The sequence below is a fragment of the Selaginella moellendorffii genome, unplaced genomic scaffold, assembly GCF_000143415.4.
Source record: "Selaginella moellendorffii unplaced genomic scaffold, v1.0 SELMOscaffold_54, whole genome shotgun sequence".
NCBI lineage: Eukaryota > Viridiplantae > Streptophyta > Lycopodiopsida > Selaginellales > Selaginellaceae > Selaginella > Selaginella moellendorffii.
In genome coordinates, this window is record NW_003314315.1 from 503,388 (window position 1) to 521,122 (window position 17,735).

The 17,735-nt window shown below is 46.4% G+C and overlaps 5 protein-coding genes across 8 annotated transcripts; 4 read left to right on the forward strand and 1 right to left on the reverse strand.

The window, feature by feature from the left end:
• Positions 1 to 87: 87 nt before the first annotated feature.
• LOC9661654 (MLO-like protein 14) lies at positions 88 to 3,067 on the reverse strand. The gene is made up of 13 exons (XM_002982612.2): positions 2,601 to 3,067; positions 2,462 to 2,519; positions 2,168 to 2,406; positions 1,990 to 2,106; positions 1,841 to 1,907; positions 1,673 to 1,767; positions 1,524 to 1,598; positions 1,369 to 1,454; positions 1,219 to 1,309; positions 943 to 1,149; positions 816 to 883; positions 698 to 758; positions 88 to 636 (listed from the first exon to the last, which is right to left on the reverse strand). Exons 1-13 carry the CDS (start codon positions 2,724 to 2,726, stop codon positions 214 to 216), a joined length of 1,713 nt encoding a protein of 570 aa, XP_002982658.1. The 5' UTR covers positions 2,727 to 3,067; the 3' UTR covers positions 88 to 213.
• A 441-nt stretch (positions 3,068 to 3,508) lies between these two features.
• On the forward strand, positions 3,509 to 8,056 carry LOC9661655 (phospholipid-transporting ATPase 1). 2 transcript variants are annotated; one of them, XM_024687535.1, is made up of 7 exons: positions 3,509 to 5,533; positions 5,597 to 5,876; positions 5,936 to 6,701; positions 6,768 to 6,891; positions 6,962 to 7,181; positions 7,243 to 7,710; positions 7,771 to 8,056. In XM_024687535.1, the coding sequence occupies exons 1-7, from the start codon at positions 3,877 to 3,879 to the stop codon at positions 8,027 to 8,029; spliced, it is 3,774 nt and encodes a 1,257-aa protein (XP_024543303.1). In that variant the 5' UTR covers positions 3,509 to 3,876; the 3' UTR covers positions 8,030 to 8,056. The 2 variants fall into 2 exon arrangements, with proteins under 2 accessions (XP_024543303.1, XP_024543304.1); XM_024687536.1 differs by having other exon boundaries at positions 5,600 to 5,876.
• Positions 8,057 to 8,105: 49 nt separating this feature from the next.
• On the forward strand, positions 8,106 to 10,621 carry LOC9661261 (methionine--tRNA ligase, chloroplastic/mitochondrial). Its single transcript, XM_024687543.1, has 12 exons — positions 8,106 to 8,421; positions 8,476 to 8,619; positions 8,701 to 8,850; positions 8,900 to 9,067; positions 9,130 to 9,254; positions 9,309 to 9,399; positions 9,464 to 9,562; positions 9,616 to 9,796; positions 9,848 to 9,963; positions 10,023 to 10,181; positions 10,236 to 10,364; positions 10,429 to 10,621. The coding sequence occupies exons 1-12, from the start codon at positions 8,152 to 8,154 to the stop codon at positions 10,543 to 10,545; spliced, it is 1,749 nt and encodes a 582-aa protein (XP_024543311.1). The 5' UTR covers positions 8,106 to 8,151; the 3' UTR covers positions 10,546 to 10,621.
• A 23-nt stretch (positions 10,622 to 10,644) lies between these two features.
• On the forward strand, positions 10,645 to 12,904 carry LOC112350753 (U1 small nuclear ribonucleoprotein 70 kDa-like). Its single transcript, XM_024687545.1, has 10 exons — positions 10,645 to 10,754; positions 10,810 to 10,924; positions 10,970 to 11,049; positions 11,102 to 11,177; positions 11,228 to 11,292; positions 11,366 to 11,428; positions 12,056 to 12,137; positions 12,195 to 12,357; positions 12,412 to 12,477; positions 12,535 to 12,904. The coding sequence occupies exons 1-10, from the start codon at positions 10,674 to 10,676 to the stop codon at positions 12,845 to 12,847; spliced, it is 1,104 nt and encodes a 367-aa protein (XP_024543313.1). The 5' UTR covers positions 10,645 to 10,673; the 3' UTR covers positions 12,848 to 12,904.
• A 54-nt stretch (positions 12,905 to 12,958) lies between these two features.
• LOC9661262 (probable NAD kinase 2, chloroplastic) lies at positions 12,959 to 16,625 on the forward strand. 3 transcript variants are annotated; one of them, XR_002993876.1, is made up of 10 exons: positions 12,959 to 13,225; positions 13,277 to 14,731; positions 14,793 to 14,914; positions 15,004 to 15,145; positions 15,201 to 15,422; positions 15,475 to 15,549; positions 15,606 to 15,707; positions 15,828 to 16,044; positions 16,147 to 16,351; positions 16,403 to 16,625. XR_002993876.1 is itself a non-coding variant. In XM_024687538.1 (9 exons), the coding sequence occupies exons 1-9, from the start codon at positions 13,043 to 13,045 to the stop codon at positions 16,405 to 16,407; spliced, it is 2,511 nt and encodes an 836-aa protein (XP_024543306.1). In that variant the 5' UTR covers positions 12,959 to 13,042; the 3' UTR covers positions 16,408 to 16,625. The 3 variants fall into 3 exon arrangements, 2 of the variants coding, with proteins under 2 accessions (XP_024543306.1, XP_002982512.2); XM_024687538.1 differs by lacking the exon at positions 15,828 to 16,044; XM_002982466.2 differs by lacking the exon at positions 16,403 to 16,625 and having other exon boundaries at positions 15,828 to 16,054; positions 16,147 to 16,240.
• The last annotated feature ends 1,110 nt before the right edge of the window (positions 16,626 to 17,735 follow it).

Genomic DNA, 17,735 nt, shown 5'->3' on the forward strand with positions numbered 1-17,735 from the left:
TTTGGTAAAATTTGACGAAGTAAATTACAATTTTTAAATGACTTTTTACATTTTTATTAATAAATATTTGATTACTTTAGTTCTCAATTCTCAAATATTTCTTAGTGATTCAAATTATTACCAAAAAATTAAAATTAAAAACAAAATATACTACCGAAATTGACATATATATAATTTTACATGTCAAAAAAAAGAAAAAAAAAAAAACATAACTCACTCCATCGATCTTCCTTGCTGGTTAGGATCGTATGCGTCGGCGGCGGGGTTGTGCCTTCCATACGTTGGTTTTATCATCTCTACATTGTGCTGCTCCACGCTTGGGCTGTACTCCGGGAGCTTTGGACTCAAGAGCGTGTCGTTGGGGAGAGTGAAAACGTTTGGAACTTTTTCGATGTTTCTCATGTATCTGGCTGTTGATCTTACGTGCCTGGCGCCACCCTCGTTTTCGAGCTCGATTTCGGCAATTGGCGGCGGTGGCGGGCTTTCGCGGTGGTGGTGGTGGAAGGTCTCCTGACCGTCGTTTGATCCCGCGTGTGAGCTTCCTTCTTTTGCTCGGTGTTTCGCAACTTTCTTCCAGTGGTGGAGGGATTCCACGACGTTGTCTTGGAAGATCGCCTTCTTGTAGTTAGATCCCATCTGGAAAACCGTAGAAAAGATTGAGGTTTTGTTTCTCTTCGTCTCCGTAAAGAGAGAGTACCTGAGTGACAAGAGCGTAGAGTGGCAAGGTGCTGTAGCTACAAAGAACTTGGACCAAGAATCTAGCAAAGTTACCGAGTATGAAAACAAAGTTCGTGAAACAACTCTAGAAACTTTACCCCGTGATGACACGAATGTAAGCAAATGATTTCTTGCTCATAAAGCATGAATCCCATCCGAATTGCCACTGGAATCAATCACACCCAGAGCGTTGAACAATATCTTGAGAAAAAAAACAGGACTTACCCAGATCCAGAAGAAAGTTGCGAGCTCGAAAGCATCTTGGAAGAGGATGAAGTGGATCAAATGCATCATCAACTGTGGCCTTCTAAACCAAAAGAGTGAATCGCGCGGTCTCAGATGAACACCATCCAAAGGTCCCGAGAGTCCCGAGTTTTCGAGAGCGAGCTGGGCGATAATTCGCTGGAGTTTAGCTCCGACAATCAACACCATCTGGATCAAGGAAAAAAAAATCAGTCTTTTAAGATTTACTGGAGCTTCCATCCATGGAGAGGATCTTACCACTATTGGAAGAAACGACATCCAAAAGTATAAGTTGGATCCATCGACGTTGAAGAGCATGAAGAGAACAACGAAGACCCAGAACAAAGGACTGCATCGTTCATCATGTAAACAACTTCAGTTTACGATCAAAAAGTGTCAGATGCTTACCTTATTCCCACGATTTCCTTGAACTCGTCCTCCATCGATCGAATCATGTAGCTGTGAAAATCATATTTTGGTCCCGTGGCGTGTTTCTGCGAGGCAAGTCAGTGTGATTTAGTTTGAAGATCTTCCAAGAGTTTTACTAGGCTCTTTCAACTTACAGTGACGAATCCCAGCCTCAGCGCGAGGTAATCCGGGCGAGTAACAGACTGCCCGAACTGGCGGAAGAAACAAATCTGCGCAGTCACGCGAATAACTCAGATCTTGACGAAGTACTGGCAACTAGCTACGAAGGGTATAATATGCTCACCACCCAGATGATGACGGGATTGCGACTACCAGGTGTTGATGCGTGGTGCTGGACGAAAGTCGATTGCCTTTTCATTGTCAAGTTCCTGCAAAATTCTGGGTGGCACCAGAAGAACGAGAAGTTTGTAAGCCTTTGTGATCACTCTCGGTCGGTCAAAACAAGAATTACCGGCCATGTTTTGCTGGTTGTCGACATGACTATGGGCTTCGTCTTCCCAGCGCCTCCAGCTATAAACCTGCTCGCGAGAATTCAAAGAGATTTAGAAGTTTCTGATGAGATCATGCAATTTCTCTGTCAAAGCGTTTTGGAACACCAACCTTGACAACTGCGAGAAGCATGGTGAGACACGAGTAGAAGACGTGTGTGCATCCCATCACGAAGAGAAAACGGTGCAGCTGCTCGAGGCCAAGAAACGAGATGAATGGCTCTTTTCCCTGTAGCAAGGAAGAACTAAGCACAAAAACCAACAAGAAAAAAATGTTCTTGGGATCGTACCTCTGCGCAGGAGTTCCCTGCGACAGCCAATGATCGTCGTGGCAACCCGACTTGATCCATAAAGTACTCGGACAATTTCCTGTTGATAAGAAAGTGCTCGGGTTCAGTGGTTCCTGCAGCTTCTGCTGCGCTGCAAGGCATGAGATGCCCATCGAAGAAGGTCGTCCTGACACAGACTTTGCTGATCGATTCCGCCGTGACAGTGATGAGCAGAGATATGAATCCCAGCAGCATAAGCTCTGGCACAAATCCAAGTTTTTAGTGTCTCTTCAGAGGGAAAAATCCTTCTTTTACCTTCTTTCATCTTCTCTAGAGCCTCGTAAAGAGGCTTTCTCTTTGTCTTTGACAGCCACTATGAAACGAACACAAAAGTAAATAAATCGGGGCTAGAGCTTATCCTGATAGAGCAGCGAAGAGAGAGAGAGAGACTTACATGGCCAAGGTAGTGAAGAGTTCTCTCGCCAATTAGCGAGACAACCACAAACATCGTGCAAATGACCGCCACAGCCCATGTCGGAGTTTGCTCTAGTGTTCTTCCCGCTGGAGCACCGCCTGCCATATCTCTAGATCGATTTCTAGCTATCCAACCATACAATTAGGAGCGTCTTCTCCTAGTCCCGGCAAAGCTCAACGTTTCTTCCCGACACTCGTGTTCTTCGCTGGTACTTCTTCACAATCCCAATTTCTAAAGTTGAAACTACTTATATCGAGGCCCCTTCGTCGGCGAATCCATGGACTCTGCTGAAGCGCGATGCGCGTATGATGCGAAGTCTATAGGGTCACTATTTCCCCCAAAAGAACGCGTAAGAAGGCAAAGACTCTATCTAACCTCTTTGCTGTGATCGCGAAAAGAGTGAAGCGCATTGAATGCACAAGAACTCTCTCTCACTGGTGTTAAGGTTTTGACGTAAAAATCGTAAAAAATGATTTTTAGTCCAGTCCAGTAAAGGGAGCTTCACTGCAAATGGGAGGAAAAGTTCCTCGCGATCTGGCTTTCTTCGTTTTTAATCTGTGGTCAGCGAAGAAAAGCGTAGTCAAGATTTCTCTTTCTACGTGATTGACGAATGATGTTCTATCGATCTTCAATTAGTTTCAATTAGCTTAGCCGAAAAAAAAAGTCCCAAAAAAATTAGAAAAATGGAGTTCTTTGGTTGCTTGTCAACTTATGTGGGATGCCAAGTCACGGGAAAAAAACAGAGCAGCCATCGTGGAGAATTTCATCTCCATATCCGTGGATTAAATTTTGTGTCTCAATCCATCCATCGTTTTCTTACAGAAATCCGCTTTACCGAAACGTCATCCCCCTTTTTTCTTTACTGGCGTTAAGTTCTAATTTTGATGCTTCTTTGCAAACCCTAGGCGTGGAGCGAGGAGGACGCCGATCTGGGGGCGCCATCGCGGCATCGCGCTGGGCAGCGCATTTTTCTTCCAGGTATGTCGCGGCGGATTTCCGGCGGGGGGATCTGTAGCGCTAGAGATCTCTCCCGGAGCTACATTGGTGTGGAAATCAAGCAGGAGGGATTTCGTAGCTAGGAGCTGAGACGATCCTTCCTCTGGCAGAGAGCTGGGGTTTTGGGGGATTTGATGGTCGCTGTAGGTGGAGATGAGTTGAGGAGGATGGCACAGAAGAGGTTGCGAGCTTGGTGCCACAGCTCCGTGTTTATAATTTTTTGGCCGCGAGGGAGACCGCAAAAGGGCTTCCAGGAAAGATGTTTTTTGGGAGGAACAGCTTCTTATCGTCCCAGGAGGAACAGCCACGAACAGAGAATGGAGAGCGAATTGGTCACGGGCCCTCTAGATCAAGCACAGGGAGCCGGTCGGATGGATCGGCACATCTAGACGTGTCCGACCCGTCGTTCGAATCTTTCAGGGAGTTAGTTTCTGGAAGCGATCTCCAGAGCGAAGTTTTCGGAGCTCCAGGATCCATGCAGAGTGAGAATGCTCCGGCCACAGCTCGCTCTCGGCTTTTCTCGGTGATTTCTTCCAAAGGACCACAAGCTCACGATCGCCATCCTTCTTCTTCCTCGGGTGCTGGTGGTCCTGCTCTTCCAGCAGCTCGCACTGATGCAAGGAAGGAAAGAGTAGTATATGTCGACAATCCTGGCAGGACTAATGAAAACTTCGAGTTCTCCGGGAACAAGGTCCGCACCAGCAAATACACGCTTATCTCGTTCCTTCCCAGGAATCTGTTTGAGCAGTTTCATCGGGTTGCCTACATCTACTTTCTCCTGATAGTGATACTCAACCAGATTCCTCAGCTCGCGGTTTTTGGGAGGTTGGCTTCGCTGTTTCCTCTTCTCTTCGTGCTGGTTGTGACGGCTATCAAGGACGGTTACGAGGACTGGGGTCGTCACAGGTCGGACAGGGAAGAAAACAACAGGCTGTCTTGGGTGTTCCAGAATGGCCGGTTTGAGCCAAAGAGGTGGAAGAAAATTGAAGCCGGGGAAGTAGTGAAGATTTTTCAGGACGAGTCCATTCCGTGCGATATAGTTTTACTGGGAACGAGCGATGCAAACGGAGTAGCTTACGTCCAGACCATCAATCTAGACGGAGAGACGAACTTAAAGACGAGATATGCACGGCAGGAGAGTGCAAGCAAGCATCCTGGCCTGGCTCCCATCACCGGCAAAGTCGTCTGCGAGCCTCCAAACAGGAATATCTACGACTTTGTGGCGTACTTGGAGATCGATGACACTCAAGCTCCGCTCGGGCCAAACAACATCATACTCCGCGGGTGTGTGCTCAAAAACACCGCATGGATCGTGGGAGTTGTGGTTTATGCGGGAAAGGAGACGAAGGCTATGCTCAACAGCTCTGGTGCGCAGTCCAAACGAAGCAGGCTGGAGCAGCATATGAACAAGGAAACTCTGTGGCTCTCGTTTTTCTTGCTGATCATCTGTATTGCCGGCGGTGTTGGGATGGGAAAATGGGTTCACGATCACGACAGCGATCTAAACAACTTTCCTTACTACAAGAAGCGTGACACAGCGGACAAGAAGTTCATGTACTATGGACCTTTTGGAGAGGGGGTGTTTGCGTTTCTCAGCTTCATCATCATGTTCCAGATCATGATCCCGATTTCCTTGTACATCTCCATGGAGCTTGTTCGTCTCGGCCAGAGTTACTTCATGGTGAGAGACGTTGAGATGTTTCACGCGCCGTCAAACTCGAGACTCCAGTGCCGTGCTCTAAACATCAACGAAGACTTGGGACAGGTGAAATACATCTTCTCAGATAAAACTGGCACACTAACCGAGAATAAGATGGAATTCCACTCAGCCAGCATTGGAGGGGTTGATTATAGCAACGTTCTTGCAGCTAAAATTTCTGGTACTTCTGATTCCTCGGATGGCATGCAAGTTGAAGGTAACTCTTTTTTCTGTTTAAGGTATTTGTTTCATGTTTATGATCGTTTCTATGTTTGTCAAGTAGGTAGCCATCTCAAGTCTGGCGTTCGTCTTGATCCCAACTTATTAGAACTTCTTCAAACGGAGGTCACGTCCTCGGAAGCAACTTTTGTTCACCGTTACATGCTGGTGCTTGCGGCCTGTAATACAGTGGTTCCGACTCGTCACAGTGGATCGCTGCAATATCAGGCTGAATCTCCAGACGAGCAGGCTTTAGTTTTTGCGGCGTCTGCTTACGGCTATACACTTTTAGACCGAACTACTTCAACGATAGTACTGGATGTTCTTGGAGAGCAGAAAAGGTGACAAGTCTTCGTGCTGAAATGTTTGCTCTAACACTACGTGGAACCATTTGCTGCAGCTACAAAATTGTAGGAATTCACGAGTTCGACAGTGTACGCAAGCGCATGTCGATCGTTGTGGAGTGCCCCGATAACACGTACAAGCTGCTAGTGAAAGGAGCGGACACCGCAGTGATGGATATCATTGCCAGGCCATCCGAGCAAGTAGAGTCAGGCTCAGGTTCCCTTGCAGACGGTCATTTGCAAGCAGGGGTGCTGTTTGCAACACAGAGGCACTTGGACTTCTATTCTACGCAAGGATTGCGCACTTTGGTTGTTGCTTTCAAGGATTTGGGGCAGCCCGAGTTTGAAGAGTGGCACGAAAAGTACAAGAGAGCTAGCACGGCACTGGTGGACAGGGTGAAGTTGCTACGAGAGGCGGCTAGTTTAATAGAAAGAAATCTGGCCTTGCTGGGAGCTACTGCAATTGAGGACAGGTTGCAAGATGGAGTACCCGAAACAATCTCGTCCCTGCGGAATTCGGGCATCAAAGTTTGGGTCTTGACAGGAGACAAGCAGGAGACTGCGATTTCTATTGGCTTTTCTTGCGCTCTTCTCACTCCGGACATGGAAAAAGTAATTGTCAACGCTAACACGAAAGAGCTCTGCGTCGAGAAGCTCAAATCAGCTATCAGAGAGCATGGGATTACTGAGACCAAGGACGTGCACGTTGTAGAGAAGAACTTGAATGCTGTTAAAGGTGATTCTACCCGCAAGAAACAACTGGCTCTTATTATCGATGGGAACAGTCTCGTGCACGCTCTTTCGCCGGACGTAGAAGAACTCGTAAGTGATATTCTCTTTTCTAAGTTTGTTTTACCTTTAACATCTTCTCGGTGTGTTTTCTCGCAGCTCTTTGACTTAGCCGTAGCATGCAGAATCGTTATTTGCTGTCGCGTCGCGCCGCTGCAAAAAGCCGGGATTGTCTCGTTGATGAAACGAAGAACAAAGGACATGACTCTCGCTATTGGAGATGGTGAGTGATTTTTTTTCTTTTTGACTTTTGTGGCCTAGAAGTGGTTTTCATTTCCCGAAGTTGTGCTCAGGAGCCAATGATGTCTCCATGATACAGACAGCAGATGTTGGAATTGGATTGAGTGGCCAGGAAGGTCGGCAAGCAGTCATGGCATCTGACTTTGCATTGGGCCAGTTTCGATTCTTGAAACGGCTTCTCCTCGTCCACGGTCACTGGAACTACCAGCGTCTCGCGTATATGGTGCTCTACAACTTTTACAGGAATGCCGTGTTCGTGATGATGCTCTTCTGGTAAGCTCACTCTCGTTTTTCTTCTCACTTTTCTTCCTTTGTCGTTGACATCTGCCTATAGGTACATTTTGCACACAGCCTTCTCCGCACAGACAGCGCTTTTCGACTGGAACTTGATGTTCTACTCGCTGATATACACCTCCGTGCCAACGATCGTCGTCGGGATTCTAGACAAGGACTTGAGTCACAAAACTTTACTCGGACTTCCTCCACTCTACGGTGTCGGACAGAGAAACGAGAGCTACAACTCGGTGCTCTTCTGGGCGACGATGCTGGACACGCTGTGGCAGAGCTTGGTTCTCTTCTACGTACCGTTTTTTACGTTCCAGGGAACGACCATCGATATCTGGGGGATGGGCTGCTTATGGGCCGCAGCAGTGGTGGTGTTGGTCAACTTACACCTCGCTATGGACGTCTTACACTGGACTTGGATCACTCACGCGGCGATCTGGGGATCCATCGTCGTCTCCTTTGCGTGTTTCTTCGTGCTGGACGCCTTGACAGACAAAGGATTCATCGCACACTACAGGTACTCACTCACTCTTTCGTTTCCCTTGTTTTGATCTCTAGTGGTGTTCTTCTCTCGCAGAGTTATGTTTCATATGGCATCGACTGCGGTGTTTTGGCTAAACATCTTACTCGTAATCGTTGTCGCGTTGCTTCCCCGATTCTGTGCAAAGGTACTGATGCAAAAGTTTTGGCCGTCTGACCTTCACATTGCTAGGGAGCTCGAGCTAAAAAATCGAGCCGCCATTTCGGAGTTTGTGAAATCGTCCGCCCCTTCTCCCAGAATGGTGGAGCTCGACGATGTTCCTTACTCTGACAAAGAGAGTAAAGAAGACGAATAGAAAGGCAACTTTGCATAAAAATTCTTAGATCTGGACCGTCGGCTCAAAACGACTTTGGACCGTCGGTTTCCTGGCATATTCGTCAGGATTTTTGGGATGAGCCCTAAACCCTGGCGCGCGGAATGGTTCAGTGTTTGTATTCCTCTTCCGCCGCTGCCGCCCCCAATCTCTGCTTCTCTTTGCGATGCTCGCGTTGGATCTTCAGCAGAAGCGCCAAATCGGCCGCGGCGAGGAGGAATTCCGCCGCGTTCACCAGTGTAAGAGCAGAGAAGGAGAACGATCGCGATGGGAGGACGTTTGTGGTGACGACGCCGCTGTATTACGTGAATGCGGCGCCACATATGGGGAGCGCCTATCCCACCATCGCCGCGGACGCATTCGCGAGGTTTCAGGTATGGATTTTGCGGCATATGCCCAGGCTGGGTATAACTTTTGGGTGGTTTCAGAGGCTCCAAGGAAGGAATGTCGTGTTTGTGACCGGCACGGACGAGCACGGCGAGAAGATTGCCACTGCTGCCGCTGCGAAAGGCCGGAAACCAAAGGAACATTGCGATTTGATCGCTAACGAGTACGCAAGTCTTTGGAAGGATGTAAATTTTCTAACTTGCATCCTTGCATCCATTTAGCTTTCTTTTCTTCGACTCGCTTAACTCCTTTTCTCTGCGTTTCAGCTCAATATATCTTACGACAAGTTCATTCGTACCACAGACGAAGCTCACGAGCGCGCGGTGGAACAGTTTTACAAAAGAGTTTATGACAAAGGGGATATCTACTGTGCCAACTATGAGGGACTATACTGTGTAAATTGCGAGGAGTATAAGGTACAAAGTTCTGATTCTGCCTTTTAAAACAGCTGCGATGGAATTGCAGGATGCCAAGGATTTGATCGAAGAACAGTGCTGCCCTATCCACAGAAAGCCTTGCGTAGAGCGCAAGGAGAAAAATTACTTCTTTGCTCTATCGAAGTATCAGTCACGACTGGAGGAGCTCTTGTCTACCAGGCCTGACTTTGTGAGGCCTCCATTTCGGATGAATGAGGTACTTGGAGGAATAATTAGTGGCTTCTTGGAAATCTTACACCCCACTGTTTAGTTCTACAGGTGTTGGGATGGGTGAAGGAAGGTCTTCACGACTTTTCTATCTCCAGGGAAGCCGTAGAATGGGGAATCCCTGTACCGACGGACAAGAAGCAGACCATCTACGTGTGGTTCGATGCACTACTCGGGTATTTCGCATGTTTGCTACGTGTAGATATGGTGAACGTTGATTGTGCGCGCAGGTATATTTCAGCTCTACTCGATGGAAAAGAAGTGACACCTGAAAATGCAGCCGCTTCTGGCTGGCCAGCTTCTGTTCATATCATTGGAAAGGTTCGTTCGAGTAACCGGTTTATTCTCCTAAAGTTATTTCTTTCTTTTTTTCCAACTTTGACAGGACATATTACGCTTTCATGCCGTTTATTGGCCTGCAATGCTTTGGTCAGCGGGGTTTGCAATACCAGAAACAGTGTTCGGCCATGGATTTCTTACAAAGGTATCCATTGGTTCTTTTTCTTTTTTTTTTTGACTCGTTGTTGTGCTTTCCAGGACGGCTTGAAGATGGGAAAGTCTCTAGGCAACACAATCGAGCCACAGGAGCTGGTCTCGAGATTTGGAGTTGATTCTGTAAGATACTTCTTTCTGAACGAGATGGAATTTGGCAGAGACGGCGATTATTCAGAGGAGCGGTTTATAACCATCGTGAATGCACATCTAGCCAACACAATCGGTATATATTTTCACAAAGTCTTCTCTGACCCACACGTCGATCGTCGTGCAGGAAATCTTCTCAACAGAACGCTTGGTCTTTTGAAAAAGAACTGTGCGTCAACAATACCAGTCGACTCGGAGTCCATCCCGGAAGAAAATCCCGTGCGGGTATTTGCTGAGGCAGCTGTAAGCTTACAGATTCTTGCTGCGCATAGCCATGAGCAATTTTTGTTTCTGATCAACAGGTTGCACTCGCGAAGAGACGCTACTCTGAGCTTCATTTCTCGTCGGCCTGTGAGGCACTACTATCCTTAGCGAATACGGGAAACGCTTACTTGGAAGAGCGCGCTCCATGGACGGGCTTCAAACAAAAAGGAACTCCAGCAGCGGAGGCAGCGGCAAAGGTTCGTGCTAAAAACATCTATCAAACATCGTTGCTCACCACATAGCTTTCCCAGGACTTGGCCGTAATCTTGGAGTCCGTGAGAATTCTCTCGGTGGCACTCTCGCCAGTGGTACCAGATCTTTGCAGAAGAATGTGGCTACAGCTCGGCTATCAAGACGAGCATTTCAACCAAATCTCTTGGGTATGTCGCTACTAGAATTCTTTGCTTCCAAAACTTATGGATTTTTCTTCTTCGTTACTCCCAGGACGATACACGATGGGGTGGTCTCAAAGCTGGCCAGCTCGTCGCTACTCCATCGCCAGTATTCCCAAAGATCGAAGCCGAAGTGGCCGATAGTAGCCTCGCAAAGGCTGCCGTCTAGATTGTAAGCTGAATATCCTCTGGAGCAGAATATTCTCTTGCGGCTCTTAAGCAGAATATCCGCCTTTATATCCGTTTATTATCTGCGGCGCAGGTTAGGGTTTTTGTGTTCTTCCCAGGGTCTTCGCGATGAACGACTACAATGTCGCCGGCATGCCCGCGCGCCCCAAGGCTGCGCAGAACCGGGCCACTGTCCAGCAGCTCAAACTGGTAAATCTCGTCTCGCCTCTTCTCTTTGATCGGCTTCTCAGCCCTTTTCTTTCAGATCGGCCAGAGCCATCCCACCGGATTGACTGCGAATCTTTTGAAGCTCTTCGAGCCGCGGCCTCCTCTCGAGTATAAGCCGCCGCCGGAGAAGCGGAATCTTCCACCGTATCATGGTAAGAAAGGATTGCTCGTGGAACTGGTTTCTTAAGCTCTACCAGGTATTTCACAATTTGTCCAACACTTTGCGGAGCCTGGTGATCCGGAGTACAGTCCTCCAATTGTGAAAGCTGAAACTCCGGTATGACAATCGGAATCTCTTCTTTCCTTGTTTCTAAACTTGTGATTTTCAGTCTCAAAGACGAGCAAGGATCCATAGCGTTCGTCTGGAGAAGGGGGCGGAGAAGGCAACTGAGGATCTGGAAAAATGTGAGTCGTCATGGATTCTCATCTTTCGATGCTCATTTTGTTTCTTTCAGATGACCCTCAAACCGATTCCAACATTGAGGGCGATCCATACAAAACACTATTTGTCGCGAGGATTGTAAGTTTTTTTTCTCCTCTATTTCCTGGCAAGGCTTCATCTTGTCCTTTGTTCTTTTTTTTTCTTTCCATAGAGTTACGAGACAACGGAACACAAAATTAAAAGGGAGTTTGAGGCCTATGGTCCAATAAAAAGGGTAGGTATCCAACTGTGGTGGTCAAGGAGCTTACAACTCCTCGACTGTGGTAAGATATCCTGTTGTGAGTTCACTCTTATCCTTACCATTTTCCCGTTTATTTTTCTCATCACATTTTAGCTGCATCGAAAGCACATACTTGTCTAAGCTGCAGATATGTTTCCATGGCTTTCTTCTACTCCACTGCATGAGTTTTGTTTCTGAAGACTGAGAAGTAAGTGTGTTTTATCAGGTATAAGCCCTTTTCTTCTTTTTTCTTTTACTTCATCGGATTGACAAATATCCAAGACTTGGAGCGCATGTTTGTTTGTTTGCAGATTAGCAACACACCGAAATTATCTGGCTAGAACAAGAGTCTAGACAGGCAATCTCAAACCTTTTCCTAGTTTAGAGTCAGCCATGCTAGTTTGCTTTCGCCCCTGGTAAGAGGGTTTTACTGGTAAGCCAACAAAGTTTGAAACTCGTTACTCTCGACGCGTATCTTATGTCTTTGAAGCTGGGCACGGCGAGTGAGGCTTAATGCCTTCATGTCTGCCGTGTGGAATAGCGTGCATTTTAATAGTCCGCTTGGTTTGTGCTCTTCAGAGCGCGAGAATCGTCTTACTTAATACTCTTTTCGTTCTCCAGGTTCGCCTTGTCCATGACAAGGACAGTAATAAGCCTCGCGGGTATGCTTTCATCGAGTACTTCCATACACGCGACATGAAAGGTACGTGGTTTCCTTTTGCAAGCTTTGCTGATATGAATTTGTTTGTTCTCCTTGTAGCTGCTTACAAACAAGCCGATGGACGGAAAATTGATAACCGGAGAGTTTTAGTTGATGTCGAGCGTGGTCGGACGGTGCCGAACTGGAGACCCCGGAGGCTTGGCGGTGGTCTGGGGTCTACTCGTGTCGGTGGCGACGAAGTGAATCAAAAGTACTCCGGCCGGTATGCTCCTATCTCTTTCGTTTGTGCTCTTGAAAATCCATTTTTCTTCCTCAGAGAACCACAAGTAGGGGGCGCTAGAACTGAGGAGAAGCCCCGGGACGAAAGAAGCCCGGACGAAAGGTTTGTGTTTCCTTTGTGTATACTTTTGAGTTGTCTAAAAGTTTTTTCTTTTTGCAGAGACCGAGAAAGAGATCGCGATCGAGAGAGAGACCGTGATAGAGATCACAAAGATCGAGACAGGCCGAGAGACCGGGAGAGGCACCGAGAGAGGGACCGAGACCGGGATAGGGAGCACAGAGAAAGAAGCCGTGGAAGAGAGAGGGACCGAGAGAGAGGAGGCCGCCGAGATCATCACGAACGAGGGGAGCGCGAGAGAGACCGAGAGCGTGATAGAGATCGAGAGCGCGATAGAGGCTACGAGCGAGAGAGAGACAAAGATCGCGATAGAAGTGAGAAGTCTCGTTCTAGAGAGCCTATGGAGATGGACTAGAATACGTTTATCTATTTGTCCTTGTATACTTTCTTTCAACGGCTTTAGTTTGATTTACTTGCGAAGATTCTATGAAAGATTCTTTAGGGTTTATGGGAGGGAATGCTGGTGGTGGAGGATGATCGGCCGTGGCGGCAACTGCTTCTCGGCTGGATTATGAGCGATTGAAGCGTAGGAGGTGCTGGATTAGCTAGGATGATCGTCGCCAGTATCTGGCAGCAGGCAATCTACTACACCGCGAATAATCTCTTGCCGGACGCGGTGTGTGTGCTGAATCGCAAGCGCCAGCAGTGGCGGAGCACGAATTTCCAGCGATGGAGCGCCAAATCGAGCGGATTGAGAGCAATTCCGGTGACGGACAAGGCTTCCTGGATAGAGGTACATGAATTTCTTCTTGCGCTAGAATCGGATTCACGATAAAGCTTACAGGAGGAGGAAGCCCAGGAATTCTCCCTCGGGCCACTATCGGGCGATCTTGCGGAGATAGAAGCCTTCTGTCGAATCCAGCGCCTTGCCGAGCAGCTCCACAGGACCGTGATGGAATCTCTACGTCGGTTAGAGAGCGCCGACGAGAACGTTGGTGCTCGAGGTGTGTTTAGTTCGTCCTTGGAGGAGAAAGTGGTGGCTGGGCTGGGGTGCATTGGAGCTACTCTCCATCAGGGAAGGCTGGACATTCTAGGTGGCTACTCGAACGAGGAGGAAGAAAGGCTTCCTCGCCTCGCTCGGTTTCGATCCAAGCTTAGAGGGTGTTGCTCGTCGCTACGTACCTCTCTCCAGTCCTTGTTACCGGCGAAAGGAGACCAGAATCTAGCGGTTTACAGGATCTTACACAGGCTGACCAACGTTTGCCTCGACGCTGGGTTTCCTCGTCCCGATGGAGCACCGTGCTATGGACACATTCCAAATTTCGCGACTGTCAAGCTCCAGAAAGGTGACGAGAATTTGGTGGAGTTTTGGAGGGGTGGGAACATCAATGAGGAAGGCCTGGAGTGGTTGCTACAGCGGGAGTTTAAGACGATTGTGGATTTGAGAGATGAAGATCCTCAGAACGAACTGGCCGAAGCAGCGCTCATGAAAGCCGAAGCGTCTGGGAGAATAAGGCGAGTAAGAATTCCCGTGTCAGTGCAGACAGCGCCGACGATGGAACAAGTCCGCGAGTTTGCGGATATCGTCTCGGATGCTGCGAATCGCCCGGTTTTCCTGCAAAGCTATGCCGGCGTGGTGAGAGCATCAGCGATGGTATCCAGGTGGCGGGAGTTTGTGCTTCGTGGAGGCTTGGATCGTAACTGTACCGAGCCGATGTGCACAGTCGAAGACATATTTCTGGAGGAGACACCTGACAAAGCCTCTGAAAGCTCCAAGGTTGCAGCCAACATGTTAAGAACAACGAGTCCCTTCGAGGCTCAAATGCCGGGGCCGGATGTCTTCTCTCGCATGTCTATGGCAAGATTTTTCAAGAGGAAACGTACGCTGCCAGGCTCCGCCCGGCGGCAAAGGAGGACTATCTACTCTCGTTTGGATCCAGACGAGAACGCACAAAATGGACGCTTCAATGCCAAGGTTGAGGTGCCTAGCAAACCATCTGGAGGTAGCACGAATGGACGAGCTGGTGGCCGAGCAAAGGAAGAAGATGATAACGGCGCTGTCCAAGGTGATATGTGCGCTTCGAAAACCGGTGTCGTCAGGCTGCAGTCGAGGAAGAAGGCCGAGATGTATCTCGTGAGAACAGATGGTTATAGTTGCACCAGGGAGAGAGTGACGGAGTCGACGCTGGCATTCACGCATCCCAGTACACAACAGCAGATGCTCATGTGGAAGACTGCACCAAAGACGGTTTTGTTGCTAAAGAAGCTGGGAGAGGAGCTCATGGAAGAGGCGAAACAGGTGAGAGCTTGGTATGTCCCTGGTTACGATGACTTAGTTTTCGTGGTTTCTCTGTGACCAGGTGGCTTCGTTTCTGTACAATCACGAAGGCATGAATGTTATGGTTGAACCTGACGTACACGATCGATTTGCCAGATTTCCGGGTTTCGGATTCATCCAGACTTTCTACAATCACGATATTGGGTGATTTCTTCTCAGACGATTTATTATTGTCTGTTTTTACTGTTTTAGTCTGTTTCTTGGCTAAAATCTTTTTGTTTTTGACTTGGCAGCGAGCTCCATGAAAGAGTTGATTTTGTGGTGTGCCTCGGTGGAGATGGAGTCATCTTGCATGCATCCAATTTGTTTAGGAGTGCTGTTCCTCCCGTGGTTTCTTTCAATCTTGGCTCCCTCGGATTCTTAACTGCTCATCCCGTAAGTGTTCGTTCTCGCTGATTGCAAAGGTTCTAACACAAGCCCATGCTTTTAGTTTGAGGACTTCAAACAAGACTTACGCGCGGTCATACACGGAAATAGAATAGAAGGGGTGTATGTTACTTTGCGTATGCGCTTGAGGTGTGAAATCGTCAGAGATGGACAACCGGTTTCAGGGAAGGTCTTTGAAGTTCTTAATGAAGTTGTCGTGGACAGAGGATCGAATCCTTATCTCTGCAAGATCGAATGTTACGAAAGGAACCGGCTCATCACAAAGGTAAGCTTTTTTTCCGTGGACAATGGAGGTTTTGCGACAACTCTCTTCACAGGTTCAAGCGGACGGGGTGTTAGTAGCCACACCGACTGGTAGCACAGCTTACTCCACTGCTGCTGGAGGATCAATGGTTAGTAATAGATTGGTTTGAAAGCTTTATCTAACTGGCTTATTCTATGATCTCAGGTTCATCCGAATGTGCCTTGTATGCTGTTCACGCCCATCTGTCCTCATTCGTTATCGTTTCGTCCTGTGATCCTACCCGACTCTGCTATTCTTGAACTGAAGGTACGCTAACTTTTCTGTTCACTTCTGGACTTTTGGCGTGGTTCATGCACCCTCGCTTGAGTTTCGTGACGCCCTGAGACTAGCTAGAGCTATGGCACCATTACAGTTTTTACTTTGCAGGTTCCCAGTGACTCAAGAAGCAATGCTTGGGTCTCGTTTGACGGGAAAAAGAGGCAGCAGCTCACCAAAGGCGATTTGGTGCGAATTCATATGGGCAGGAATCCAATGCCTACAGTTAACAAATCCGACCAGACGTCCGATTGGTTTCGGAGCCTGGACAGATGCTTTAACTGGAGTGCTCGTAAAGAACAGATGGCTCTACTTCACTGACTAACAGGTTATTCATTGTAGGTTGCCTAAAGATACATGTCTTTCTTGCATGAAGTTTGTGTTTTCATCATCATATTGACGCTTGTTCTAACTGTTACTGCTTTCACAGGTTCCAGAAGACGCGAGGAGCTCGGCATTTGTTTCTTTCGACGGGAAGCGAAAGCATCCCCTCAAAATGGGTGAATCCATCCGAATCAGCATGAGCAAGCATCCCATGTCGACGGTAAATAAGCGGGATCAAACAGATGATTGGTTTGCCAGTTTGTCTCGATGCTTTGGCTGGAACCAACGAGCCGAGCAAAAGTCGATCACAGGTGCACACGCCAGGATTTGTTTTTCCATAAACTAGTACTCTTCTTTCGCAGGTTAACGACGTAGCTAAGTTGGCACTGCAGGGACATGAAAAAAAGCGTAAACTCCAAATTTAAGTGTTCGCCACCTTCGCCCCGACAATGATGCCGCATTGGTGAAGTAGACCTCCTTGCGGATCAGGCTGAAGAAAATATGCGCACGGGCTTACTCATTAAATTAGTTCAAATGCTGTTAATAAACCACTAATGTTCAACCACTAGAATGATCTTTTTTTTATCAGGTATATCCCTATATATTAAGTGGTTGCTTTTATGTTATACATGTACAATTATTACAAAAACATCGATATTGGATAACATGATGATCCAACTTGGATATACATGATATATTTTAAGAACTTTTTGGGGTACTGTAAAATAATTATCTACAAATATGCTCTTGAAAATATTATATAAATATAACTTTTTTTGGAAAATTGGTGATGTAATTGTTCAAGCAGAACTCTTGATTGTCATAGGTTTGAATCACAAAGCTATGGAAGCATCTGAAAGAGTTGTCTATAAGGGCAAGGTTTTCCTTGTTTAAGATTATATATATCACAAAAATAAACTGACTAAGTCCATCATTGTTATTAAATTATGAATTTCATTATCAATCTAATATTAATAATTTAGTAAGAAAAGTAAGTGGGTGGTAGGTGGCATATGGCAAAAGTTTCACTATACTCTGTCATAGAATGACTTTCTAGCCCTAGGTTTCATCTCATATAGAAGATTTATGTATTATATGAATCATTTTTATATGTTTTTAAGCCCAATTACAACTTTACAAGGCTCTAGCTTTTGCCATTTTGTTTTGAGTAGCCTGGCCACAATAAATATTTTTTATTATAATGTTTTAATATTTTAAATTTAATAGATACCTTTCACAATTCAAGTTACATAAGAAATTTAATAACACATGATTTGAAGTGAAACTCAAATATTTATTCTGGATACGGATATAGCCTTAGATATATTTGATAATGTTTAAAACTATTTTGGGAAACACTTTCAATAAAGGTTTTTTCAACCACTTAAGCAAATCACAAAACTAAATTTAGCGAAATCAAAGTATAATATAATTTATGTTGTTGTGCATGTTTGCCATTTATAAACTTAATTATTTATAAACTGTCAAATCCTCATATTTTAACATTATCTTATATAAGATAAGTCTATACTTTCAATAAAATAATATAAAATTAAATATAAATGTATATAATATAATTTTTCTACTCTTGAAAAATACAAGGAAATAGAAGGATATGAATGAACATAATTTTTCTATTAAAAACAATTGGTAATAATATTATCATGCTATTGGAATTCATATGTTCACAATATA